The 13,688-nt window shown below is 35.3% G+C and overlaps 1 protein-coding gene across 6 annotated transcripts in view; it reads left to right on the top strand.

Annotated features, from left to right (window-relative positions):
• Positions 1–5,474, top strand: part of LOC129721023 (uncharacterized) — a 106,406-nt gene extending 100,932 nt beyond the window's left edge. For all 6 annotated transcript variants that reach the window (XM_055673064.1, XM_055673061.1, XM_055673062.1 and 3 more), the window contains one exon: positions 2,650–5,474. In XM_055673064.1, coding sequence (XP_055529039.1) covers positions 2,650–2,728 — 79 coding nt within the window. In that variant the 3' untranslated portion in view covers positions 2,729–5,474. The remainder of the gene's footprint in view (positions 1–2,649) is intronic.
• The last annotated feature ends 8,214 nt before the right edge of the window (positions 5,475–13,688 follow it).

Genomic DNA, 13,688 nt, shown 5'->3' with positions numbered 1-13,688 from the left:
ACGATAAATTAAGAAATATTTTCTTCGTCTCATGTCTTTTTTTGCTAGTGAGTTCACTACTAAGCGGTTTTTGCTTGATTTTTTCTTTGTTTATTGACAGAAAACAATTGAAACCTGTAAATTAATAAAAAAAATTGAAGCCCGTAAATCAATGCGACCAGAAATAAATAAATAATAAAATTCAGTCTGTGTAACTTGGGTTTTGGCCGCGATTTCACATTAATTACGAAGGCATTCAAATGCTCTAAAATTTGGTTGCCAAACACTCAGCTTTATCTTCAACAAACTAAAAGTATTGGACTCTTCAGTTTCTAATGAAATGTAGCAAGAGCTGGAATCGGTGATTTAGAAGTATTTTAGAAATCAAACACCAGCGGTGATTCAGCGATCTTAAGCAAAGTTTTACAGAAGGCAACTACATTATTTGGGCCTAACGAAAACTTGTCAGCGGAACTGAGGCGATTGATAGACGATTGTTCATGAATTTCTGGAGTAAACTTGAATAAATTTTGTTCTTCAATTGATAATTAAATTGTAAACGGTTGTTTGAACCTTTTTATTAGTAAACTTTATTTGAAATCTCATTTTTGCTAAGGATTTTTTCCTTTCCCGGTTCCCGGGAAATGAGATTTTTCATTCCCGTTTCCCGGGAAAACTATTCTCGGGAATTTTGCAAACCCTACCCTACATGTCCCTTATATACGTTTTCTGAAATCCATCCATGCCCCAGTCTAGTCCCATTCTCTTCCGCCTACATCCAACCAAACGACAAGAGCACGTTAAGACCCCGGATCCGAAACCAACAACCAGACCCGCACGATACTCTCAGGGCCCGATGGAGACAACTCTATATGCCAGTCCGTAATTTCTCGGCCCAGCAGCGGAACATATTGTATATGCTGCTTACCTACGGCAATGGAAAACCATCAAATAACAAACCATTCTAGCTTAAGTTGGATTTAATTTTAGCACGTATTCGGCAGCGAGGATAAAAAATTTGCTTTTGTTATTAAGATACTTTAGAGAGTAAGAAATCAGATGTAATTGACGCCGTCAAACATTAATTTGTATTTGTGCCGTGTCAAATAAATATTAGGTGAAGAAAAAAAAGGTAACCCTACCAGAGATGCCAGATGTTTTTAAAAAATGTCTGCAACTGCTCGAAAAACCGGAAAAATGTGCTCGAAATCTGAAAAAAATCTATCCGTGATCCGAAAAAATTTCGCTCGCGCAGGCAAAAGTCTGTAAAAATCTGCACACATTTTAAGAAAACCTGCGCAAATATAAGGAGACTCTGACAAAAATCTGCAGAAACCGTGGAAAAACTGCAAATATCTGCAAATCAATAACTATCTGCACACGGACTCCAAAAATCTGCGTTTTGCAGACAAATCTGCACATTTGGTATCCCTGAACCCCACTGATAACTGATATGGGATCATAGCTAAGATAGTGTTAGGCTAGATGAACTCAAAAGTTGATATGATGAACATTCATCTCTAGTTCAATAGTAATTTGGCTATGATCCGGTGGGTGGGTAAAAGCTGAAGCCTAAGGGAAACATGGTTCCCTTACACTGGTTAACCAGCAGCCCAGCGGATTGTTTTATGTTTTGCTGAATGTACAGCAAAAGGTCATTGCTGATAACCAGCAAGTTGTATTTTGTTTTACAGAACATGCAGCAAACGATCTGTCACTTTTATGCAATTGAGCATTGCTTAATCATCAACAAATTTTATTTTGCTGGACAGATTGCTGGAAATACAGCACACCAAAAATAAGCAAAATTTTGCTGATTTCCTGCTATTAAAATTTGATGTTAAAATTTCTCTTCATAGTTCAGCAAAGTACATTCCTGAAAGCATATCAGCAAACCACTTATTTACTGGTTCACAGCATTATTTTCAAAATATTCCGATTTTCTGAATTGAAGTTTACTGAAAACCTGTAATCGATTCAGTAATTCAAGAAGAGACAGCAAAACTATTTGCTGAACACAAAATAGTTGATGAATGTTTCCGGGAAATCAGCGAATAAGATATGTATATGATAAACATACATCTCTAGTTCGACAGTAGTTTAACGATAATCCTGTTGGTAGATAAAAGCTGGTGTCTGAGCGAAACATGGGTCCCTTACACTAATTGGTCAACCAGCAAGTTGATTCATGTTTTGCAGAACGTTCAAAAAATATTATTAACCGCCTAACCAGCAGTATATACTCTGCTTTGCTGTATGTACAGTAAAATTTCATTGCTGATTAACATGCAAGTAGTATTTTATTTTACTAAACATGCAGCGAACGATCTGTCACTTTTATGTATTTGACCATTGCTGAATGATCGACAAATTTTATTTCGCTGAACAGATTGCTGAAAAACAGCACACTAAAAATCAGCAAAATTTAGCTGGGTTCCAGCAATAAAATTTTAGTTTGTAGACTCTGGGTGTTTTTTAAGTTGCGAAGCGTAGTTAGGGACAAAGCAGATGCGTCGCAAAAAAGAATCCGACCTAAGACGTTTTCGGTTGTCATCTCAAGCGTAAAGTACTAATTTTTCTTTGAAACATCAATGCATACACTCAAAGCTTAAACACTATAATACAAAGTTTTGTATTAATATATTTTGCATGTTTTCTGTTTACTTGCAGGGATGATGACTCTCTTCATACTTCACTTAAGAAGGAAACGGATGAAGTTAGCCCAGCGGGTGGTGAACAAAAACCCTAACGATTATTTTATTGATATCACGCATAATCATGAATAATGGAGATTTTCGATAACATTTCTCTTTATCGAATCCGAATAGTTACGAACCGTTGCATTTTCGATAATGTAAAATTTAACCTTTTTATGGAAAAGGTTTCGGAATCTCTATGAGAACCGGCGTTTAAAACGAGGCCCGTAAAACAAGCGCCGTATACAATTAGACACAGATTGATTAACCATGCGAGTGTTTGTGTAGATGTATGTGTGTACGTATGAACGAGTTTACAATTTTTTCATTTTGCTGAAGATTGTTCAACCGATTTTGATATTTGTCATTCAACTTAAAAGATAGTGGTGCTCCATTTCTATACATATAGCTTTCAACCTAATGTATTCAGGGATGATTTGAAATACATATTTATTGTATTGATAATAGGAGAGATATTTTCAAAAATAAGATCAATACATCAACTTTAATCTCTGAACTTCGAGTGTTGTCACCAGTAAAAAAATTCTCTGCTACGCTTTTAAAGTAGATGTTCACTTTAAACTCTATGATTTCCAGTAATCGTTAATTTTAAAGTAATTTCTGGGTTGATGAATTCTCTATCATCGGCCAGTGTTTCACAAATGAAAATTAGTTATGATTTCCAGTAATCGTTAATTTTAAAGTAATTTCTGGGTTGATGAATTCTCTATCATCGGCCAGTGTTTCACAAATGAAAATTAGTTATCATCATTTGCTATAGATCATTTTACGAACTGACAGGTGTCACGGATCCTGCTGATATTGATGCTGCTTTTACATGCGTAATGTCAGCGGTTCCGAGCTTTCTGTTAAAATTCATTAATGAATTGAGTTCAGAAACGTCTCGTAAAATGGTCTATGCTTTACAGTCGATTCTCCATGCAGACTAAAGTAACCAGCAGGTCGAAGCTCCGGCGCGGAACATCAATTGGAAGAAGTATTCTGGGGGCGGAGGGGGCGTTTTGGATTCTGATTAGTGCTGCGTAATTGTTTTATTATTATCAATTCATCTGAAAAGTTATCACCTTAATGAATAAAAATTTAAATGACCTAAATTAAATAGAAATTAAAAAATCTAGCGATGGAACAGCGTTAAAAATGTTTCATCCAGTGAGTTGCGTTGAATTCGCATTGAAAGAAAGCTTGTTTAGAAGAGCCGAGTAGTCGATTTCTCGAAGAATCACATTAGCAACAACCATTGCCTGCTAAATTTTCCTTCTACGTTTCAGAAAAGCGATTCCCAAACGATTACAATATTTATATGAAGAAAGATTTATCATGTCTGTCCAAGAAAGTTTACGGAGTGCGAAACGAACATATGATGTAAGACATACACTAAAGTCACTTTTTACGCTTTGTTTTGGCGTTTGTAACGCATCTTTTACGCGGATTTAAAAAAATAACGGTTCTTGTAGGTGGGTTTCGAAATTTACCAATTTTATGTTTGGCTTTGGGAATTTATGCGAAAACATGGTTTTGGTGAAGTTTAAGTTAAATTTCCAAATTCAAAGTATCGAATATTTACTTCGCAAAAGGTATTCTGCAGAGATCATTCAAAACATTTGGCGAGTTTGTTTTTTCGCAAATTTCATATTTTACATATTTTTATACATTTTGGAATTTACGCAAATTTGGTTGTTTATGCCTTTTCAACGGCCAACATATCCCCTGTGGAAAATATCAACTTAACATTTTACGTGAACATGGAATCTATTATAAAGCAGGACATTTTACCGAAACGCGGAATGTCTGGTCACTTCATCCTTGACCTTTCTATGTTTGCCAATTCTCTGTGACCCTGCTAACGCGGTTAACTTATTGAATTACAGAATGACATTATATACAAAAACTCTTGCAACAATCTATGTGTTTGTCTTTTGCAGCAGGTATTGAATTAAAATCTTATAGCGATATTCTTTGTTCCCAGTGTCAACCTAGTTGCGACAAATAAAAAAATGCTATTAGAACATTCCTTTATTCGCTTGAGTTCGACTCAGTATCGCAGAGGTGGCGCCTCGAGAATGGAAATTTGGGCACAGTAACTTCTGTGAGATCATACACACCAATTGGTTGAGATCGAGATCGTAAATTTATATTGCTTTCTTATTCCAGTAGGTTGGCACTAGCCCAGTGGAATAAAGGAATTCGCTATTAGTATCTAGAATAAATATGTATTGATTTTCGGCTGATCATATTAATGTTGCTTCCTTCGATCGTTGCTTTTTTACGTGTATGTTTATTGCTGCCAATGATCTTAGAATTGAAAAAAAAAATGCATCTATGAAGTAAGTGCATTGGATTGAGATGTGATGGAAACTTCTAAAATAATATCTATACTTACAAAAACAGTCTACAGAATTTCCTTTTTCTGTCATCACCTAAATATCGATCGATAGCAAATGTATGTAGGTTAAATTGGAAATATTAGCTCAAATAGTTCGTTAAACCATATGAAGCATTGGATAAATATATAGTTTTCAAATCAATTTCAGAAAACAATGGCGTTGTAAAAGCAAATTGTTATTAATTTAGTTGTAAAGAAAAAAATGCGTTGGAGTCTAGTGCGCCAAAATCGTGAAAATTATTTAGAACAAGCTATTATTTAAAAACAAAATTAAAGAATGTTCGGCTCTTGTGATAGTTTTATTTATATATGAAAATTTCCCGTGTAAGTACTTATAAGCTTTACTTTATAAATATTTGATTTATGAGTGTTCAATAAAAAGCGCTTCGTTAAAAGTTCGTTACTAATTAATATTCATCACATAAGCGAACTATGAGCTGCCAGGGCTATTCCCTCTGAGCTTGATTGCACGCAGTTTAGATATAGTTCTACGTCTTCTATACTGCGGTACATTTTGTCAAAGTAAAAATAAACCGTCAACACGATTTCAAACGGTGTTTAAGTTCATAAAGAAGTAGTAAGGCAATTACACTGTGCTACAAATGAAAAAAAAAAAATCAAGAACTTCTGAAGTGACCTAGTGTAAATTGTTGAGTGTAACATTCGCTCATACTAGAAATTTTCCAAACACCACCAAAATCTGAAGTTAGGGTCATAATACATTTTTTTAGACCTCAGCGCTTATATTTTTTTTTTTGACTCAGTCATTTATCAACCGATTTTCAATATTTTGGCAGTTTCTGAAAGAGGACAAATAGAGCTTTCAAAATATATCCAAGTAAACAATTACACGGGTAGAAATAAAATCTCGAAAACGGGCAAAATGACTCATGATTTCATGATTTAGATGTATTTTCATGGTATGAATATACACCATGAGTAAAGACTCATGGAATCATGAGCCAATTGTTCGTAACGCACCCCGTGCGTTACCGTTTTGCTGACATCATGAGCAATTTGGATTGAAACCATGATTTACGGGTCATGAAATTTGACTCATTTGACTCATAAAATCAACTCAACTCAACTCAATTTATGAAATCTCCCTTTGACTCAAGGAACCATGATTGTGATTTATGAAATCATGAAATGCGAGTCATAAAATATAGCATTTGGCTCCGGGAATCGAGTGTTTGATTTATGAATTTTTGCTTTGGCTTATTCTAACCCATGAAATTATGAGCTGAACTCGTGAAATCATGAGTCACGAGTCATGCAATTTAGCATTTGACTCCAGGAATCGGGTGTTCGATTTATGAATTCTTGCTTTGGCTACTGGAACCATGATTTTGATTTATGAAATCATGAGTCTCGAGTCAGGACATATAGCATTTGACTCATGGAATCGAGCGTTCGATTTATGAATTCTTGCTTTGGCTACGAGGAATCGGGTGTTCGATTTATGAATTCTTGCTTTGGCTACTGGAACCATGAATTTGATTTATGAAATCATGAGTTGCGAGTCGGGACATATAGCATTTGACTTATGAAATCGGGTGTTCGATTTATAAAACCTTGCTTTGATTTAGGAAACCATGAATTGAACTCATGATTGATTGGGCTAGTTTCATGAAATCATGATTTGTGCGATCCGATTCACGAAATTACCCAATCCACACGAAAGTCACAAATAAAATAAGACTTTTTCTTACAATTGTCCCCCGAAAGTTTTAAAAATAATATGGAAATAGTTTTTGTACGCGAGTAACCATTACTTTTTATAGAAAAACTTGTGTTAGTTTTCTTATAAAAGACACTAGCGCTATGATTATAAAACATTTTTTTCTTTTATTTTGTCTCTGTGATAATTGAACTAAAATTTATTTATTCTTCTCTGAAGGGTCACAGGCGAAATTCTTCCACTTGTGAAACGGAACTATTTTTTCCATTAAGTAGTCACGGTGATAATTTGAAGCACAAATGTTATGTTGTCTTAGAATAGTCACTAAGTCATTAAAAGGTACATTTAAATTTTTCTGAACTTCATGGAGACCTTCATAGGAATAGTTTCCCCTGTTAGTCACTGTGACTTCTGTGAGAGAATATTTGTCAAAAGTTTTGTTCAATAGAATTTGTGACCTTTTGAAAAAAACTTATATGTTATTAACATTGTCGCAGTGATTTGGGTAATCATCTCTTCTAGTTTAAATAAATATCAGAAAAAGTGAACATCGGGCTTCAATCAACAAATGTTACTTATTAGTCACCGTGACTTTTGTAAAGAATATGTCAAATGTTGTTATGAATATGTGATCTTTTCAAAAATTTCGCGGAATTTTAGTAACTATACTTTTTAATCAAGTAGCTTCGAAAAGATTAGTTGAAATTGATAAGGTCACATATTTCTTGAAACTAACGTTCGATTAGTCTCAGAAGAGTCCCCGTATTAATTGATGTTTATTGAAGAATAAAGAAATGATCCATAACCGTTATTAAGAGGAATGCATCTTTTTTACGAAAGTCACCAAGAATTGGTGACGAGCACCTAAAGTTTGTTGGCTCTCTAAAATGGAGGCAATGCTTGACGAAAGTAGTACATATATTATAAAATTAAACCATAATATGATTTAGAAGTTTTCCTTGATAATTTTCATATATTTTGTAACAAAATTACAACAAGAGTTATCCATTAACAGACAGACGCTTGAAAAAACAATAAATTTCATTTTTAGTGTTTCTAAAATATTTATAATTTTACGAATACTTTCTAAAACCTAATTTTTGGGAAGGCGCGCGAAAATTTTAAGGGGTAGGCGACAACCTTTCTCCATGAAAATGGGATTGCATTTGAAAATAGCTTTTGGCATTCATCGCAAATTCAACTTGTTCTATGTTATTGCTAATATGTACACGTTCAATCATTTCTAAATTTTATCGGCGAAATAAAAAAAAATTGAAAGGTAATGTTCGGGAGTTGGTCACGAACAGTATATTTTATTTTAGTACTTTGTCACGAAAAATATTCATGAATGTGTTGATAAAAATACGACTCGCGATGACAACTTAAAACAAAATTAGAAACGTTTCTGCTTTCTCCTATAAATATCACACAGTTGAAAACATGTAAATGCAAAAAATTGTATAAGGCTGTAAGCCCCGCCATTTCGACAATTTTTAAGCATTCCTGACCATTTACAGAACATATTTCTAATACGAATATTAATCTTCTCTCAAAAGTCACCAACATGTCATTTGTGCGCACTGGGTGTACATTTAATTTATGAAACTTCACTTTGGTTCATTAAATCCTAATGTCATGATTTATCGATCACGAAACTGAAAATATAATTCATGTGATCTAGCGTTCCACGAATGAAATTAGACATTATATTTGAATTCGTGTTTTGGTTTATGAAGTCAGTAATTTATTTCATGAAACTACAATAAAAATTCATTAAACTTAGGATAAAGTTCATAAACTTTGAATTGGATTCATCACTCTGATAAGTTGGAATTTGATTCATGATTATGAATCATTGAAATTATAATTTTTCAACTTAAAACTAAAAATCGTAAAAGATCAAATTTTGTTCACGGTCTTAGATGCCAAACCGTTACGGGTTTGAGGATTTGCGTTTGTAGTAACAAGTTTGACAGTCAGTATTATTTATGATTTGCACGGCAAAACAAAGTAAAACATAAATTAATAAGTTTTCTTTGGCAGCTTTTCTGCAGCAGTATTATGCAAAAACCTGCCAAAGACGTTCGATACCCTAATCAATTTATAATAACATTTCAACCATTTTTGATCGTTTTTCCTAACGGATTTTATTTTTTCTGAAAAAAGTACTGTCAATCTTTATCGATGACATTAGAGAACACAAAATGTTTCTCATCTATTTTTTTTAAATGTCATTTGCATAGCATTGCATTTGCACTTTGCATAGATGTTCTTATGGGCTGAAGATGTCATTTTGTGCTATTATTATTTTTTGTTTTTGGTCACGAATAATTTGGCGGCATCCATAAATTACGTAATACCTATAGGAGGGAGGGGGATATATTTTTTGGCATTACGATTTGTTATATAGGGGAGGGGGAGGTAAGATCAGCGTTACGTAACAAAAAATCCATGGGGAGACTTTCCAAATATGAGCATTTTTATTTGGCGTATTCTCCTACAGCGTTACGTAATTTTATAGGTGGTAGGTTTTGGCGTTACTTTTCGTTACATATGGGAGGGTGGGGGTCCTAAAATTGGGTTTTTAGCGTTACGTAATTTATGGATGTTGCTAAGGCAATTGACGAGACAGGTGCGGTCAGCTAATTTCAGTTAGTTTCCAACTTTTGACAGCCTTAGGTATGTTCGAACGGTCGCAACTTGGATGCAACCCGGATCGAAAAGCACGAAAAACAAACGATCGGTTGCTCCAGTATGGTTAGTGACAATCCTTTACCCAATAATAAAATATCACTTTAGATTTCTTTTTCCGGCATTAAAAGATTTTGTGTTTGGTTGTGTTTTGGTTTTGCAACTTGGAGAAACAATTACAAACGTACAACCAGTGAAACGTCACCCGTGGATTGCCTTATGGATGGTAAAAAAATATTTTTAGAGACAGAACGGTTTGTTTAATCGGTGTGACTTCTTCAGAAAAGTTGCAGATAACAGTTTTATCTTACCGATAAGTGTATACACAAAAAAATTATTTTGCAACACAAAACAAGGAAAACAACTTGTTTTAAAGTTTTTTATCTACAAATGGTTTATGGTTGTATGCTCCAGTGTTGCTAAACTCGCTCTAAACAAGCATGCGATACTCCAAGTAGTGTCTCACCGCTACCGAAATCACACACACAATGGAGTACCTCCACCATTCGAACTGTCTCTCGTTCTTTCACACTTCCTTCATTTCACACCACCGAGTGTTGACGCTTGCATGTTTTCTTCGCTCCCGAAACCATGGACACACACTCCTATTTACGGTCTTATTCGCGTGCACTCCCCTACTCGCGAGCACGATCAGCCAAAAATAATTGTTTCAAGACGCATCGGAATGGCGTGGCGTGATGCAGCGGATCGATTATAGTTAGGTAAACTGTGTAAATGTAGAAAAAGCTGTTCCTATCAGATGCTTAAATGTTTATAAGTTGTCGTCAAAATGTCGCCTCAAATTCTCTCAGAAAGCGATATGTTGAACATCACGGACATCCTGAATAGTAGAACTTATGTTTGACGTTGATGGTTGCTTTAAACTGGGCTCCTTCGCATTATTGTGGAAAACATCAACAGGGTCTACTTATGAAAAAGATGGTCACTCAGTTATTTGTTCCTTGGTGCACATTTAAATTTCGAACTCGTACTGAGACATTAAGATCATATCGAATTTACAATCGTCTATATCAAGGCACACCAACATTTTGATTAAGGTGTAATGTATGAACGACAAAATTTTAACTCTTCAATTGACTATTTAGTTCATCCTTAAAAGGACAATTAGTTTTTTAATTCAATTTAGGATATGATGCTGATCCCATCTCTGTGCTATTCCTGACATTAAAAGCTGTTTTCGGACTAAAAATTTGACGACAAACAGATTTTGATTGCCAACCGCTACTGGTACTCGCTATCGCAGCTGCCCGCTGCTACATAGTTAGCACCCATCCTTCCCTAGTAAACTGATTGCTTTTCAAGACTTTTTAATAAATTTTGTTTTATTTCTTGTTATTTTAACACTTTTCAATAACAATTTTCAATAGTAGGGTAGCGAAAGGCTTCGGCAGGTTTTCTGCACCAATCTTAACCACTGCCGAAGCCGTTCGCTACCTACAATAGTTCAAATAATCAAATTACAATTGTCTGTATTTGGGGGCTCATGCGTGAATAATTTTCAATTGATTGCTACAAAAACGACGGGAATGCGTTGGAAACTAAGCGGCTTATAAGCATTAAAAAACACAAATTTTGTCCCCTTTTCCATTTTTATATTTTCATTTTCACCCCAATGTAGCCGATCTTCCGATCTTCCTGAGAAATGTAGTTCTACGTAAAAAAAAACAAGTCTTTATTATGCTCAACTTCAGTGATGTGTCAAGATAGTTTACAGTTCCAAATTTCCGCTAGCGAAATCTGCCAGAAAACCTGGTTGGAGAAGACACAGGTATTTCACCAATCTGCAGTTTACAGTTCATGCGAAGCGAATACAACCACCACCTAACTGATTGGGGTGCGGGGGTGACAGATGCAACCGAAAGATCATTCAAATCGATCGAGTTAGCCGGCACATTATTTAGTTTTTCGGCAAAATAGGCACGAATTCTTCTACCGCCTAATTTATCTTTACAGGTGGGACAAATGAGCATTGCCTTCCCTTGTGCGAACAAATCCTTGTGGGCACGACCGTTAATTTCACAACATTGCTAGCCGATGTGACAAAAGGCATCGCAGAAACCGCGGGGCACTGGTTTCAAATCATTAATAGGCAGATGACACTCGCCGCACAGCTTCTTATCCATCAATTCTAGCAGCAATCGTTTGTTCTCTGCCACAGTTGTTTCAGTTTCAACCGCACTTGATTATACTGTGTTGAGTAAATTTATGCAACCGGACACTCGTCTTATGTTTTATCAACACGTTCACTCGCGAAAACCTTGTTTTGCACATGAAATACGCTAGTTCCCCATGGTATCATGAGTCATAACTCATGATTCTATGAGTCCATGCGACAGCGATGTGTTACGCTTATAATAGCCATGAGTCACGTTCTTGAAAACGCTTTTCATAGCTCATGATATTCGGGGTTGACATCATGATATCATGAGTCATAGGTCATGATTCTGTCGGAAAACAGCATTCATGATTTCATGACCTGAAAGGTCATGAAAACGGGAAAATAATTTTACCCGTGTATGCCACAGAAACTAAAAATTTTGGTTTTCGTAAAAAATATTTATCTCAGCCAAATATCAACCGATTTCCACAAAACTACTTTCATTTGATTCGTTATTAAATATAGTTTTAAAATTCTAGTGTATTTGTAATATTTTTCTTACAAAAATAAACGAAAAATTTCAAATTAAGTTGAAAAAATGCGTGAAAAAGTCTAAAAAAATAGATTTAAACTCAAATAACTCAACATGTTTTATTGATATTAGTACAAACCTGTATATAGTTTGAAAGCTCCATTTGTTCCTTTTCTAAACCTGCTAAAATATTGAAAATCGGTTGATAAATGACTGAGTTAAAAAAATTATACGCGCTGAGGTCAAAAAACAAAACGTATTTTGACCATAACTTCAGATTTTGAGGGTGTTTGGAAAATTTCTAGGATGAGCGAATGTTACACTCAACAAGACCTACACCCTACACTAGGTCACTTCAGAAGTTCTAAATCGCTGTAACACAGTGTTATAAATTTCATTTTTATTTTAAGTTTTTTTAAAAGTTAGAACAACAAGAGGTTCAGAGCAGTGGTTTCCAACCTTTTTGGTTTCGCGGCCCCTTTTGCTCAACACAAAGAGCTTCGCGGCTTACTCTACGAATCACAAAGAGCTTCGCGGTACATCAAAACAATTTCAGAGACATGTTTTGTAAAACGAAATTGTGTTAGTCTCATATCGTCCTGCAAGTCTAATTTATGTCACGTCGTGGTCCTAATATGCAGAAAAGTTGAAAATCCACTCTCACAGAGGTATCTAGAATGAAATAATAATAACGTCAAATTTATCAAGACCTTCGCGGCCCCCCTAGATGAGCATTACGGTCCCCTTGCCAGCCGCGAACCCCTGGTTGGAAACCACTGGTTTAGAGGAAACAAAAACAATTTTACATGGCTATATGCGTTTACTGTTGGTTTACTGCGAAGGTAAAACATCACTCATCTCTATGGTCCTGTACAGTTGGCCGGTAAGTCTGCAAGGCCTTTCCAACAACGGAAGTATCAATAGGCCAGCTCTAGCTTCTAGTTGATTGAGAAAATTTAATAACGGACTTGGAAAACATGTCAATAAATCTAGAGAAACATTTCAAGAGGTCCTATCTGGTTTGATCGATTTTTTGATTGATCACTTTCATCCAATCACCACAACTTATTAAACACGTTTTATGACCCGTTATTTGCACAGGTTGATAGCGGAGGGATTACTCTAGCCTTTTGAACGAAAACCACGCTTGGGCGAGTTACTAAAGCTGCACCATTACCAAAATGAATAGACGATCCGGAAAAACGATGAAAGCAGATAGGACCTGTTGAAACGTTTAGCTAGGAATATGAAATGTTCAATATTCGGTTAGTATAAAGTGCTTTTTTGGTGCTTACTGTGAGTAAGAAATATAACGGTCAAATTAATTTTAAAATTTGGTCATCAAAACCTAGGACAGAATTTGACAAGAGGAACCAAAAATCACCCAAAGTTCTGTCAAAGTAAAAGCCCTCTCTGATTGGTCGATTCTATTGAACGCATTATTGTTGTTGAGTTTTATTATTAGTCGGTATGGTTGGCCGAACTTCTAAAAGCGGGAAGCGAGCGGCTGTACTATGCGATCCACCAGATAATACTAAAAATCTGGGCGGACGAACAAATGCCGAACGACTGGTTGGAAGGCCTCA

Source organism: Wyeomyia smithii, chromosome 2, assembly GCF_029784165.1.
Source record: "Wyeomyia smithii strain HCP4-BCI-WySm-NY-G18 chromosome 2, ASM2978416v1, whole genome shotgun sequence".
In the NCBI taxonomy this organism is placed as follows: domain Eukaryota; kingdom Metazoa; phylum Arthropoda; class Insecta; order Diptera; family Culicidae; genus Wyeomyia; species Wyeomyia smithii.
Note: the sequence above shows the minus strand (reverse complement) of the source record. Positions and strands in the feature narration are given on the sequence as shown.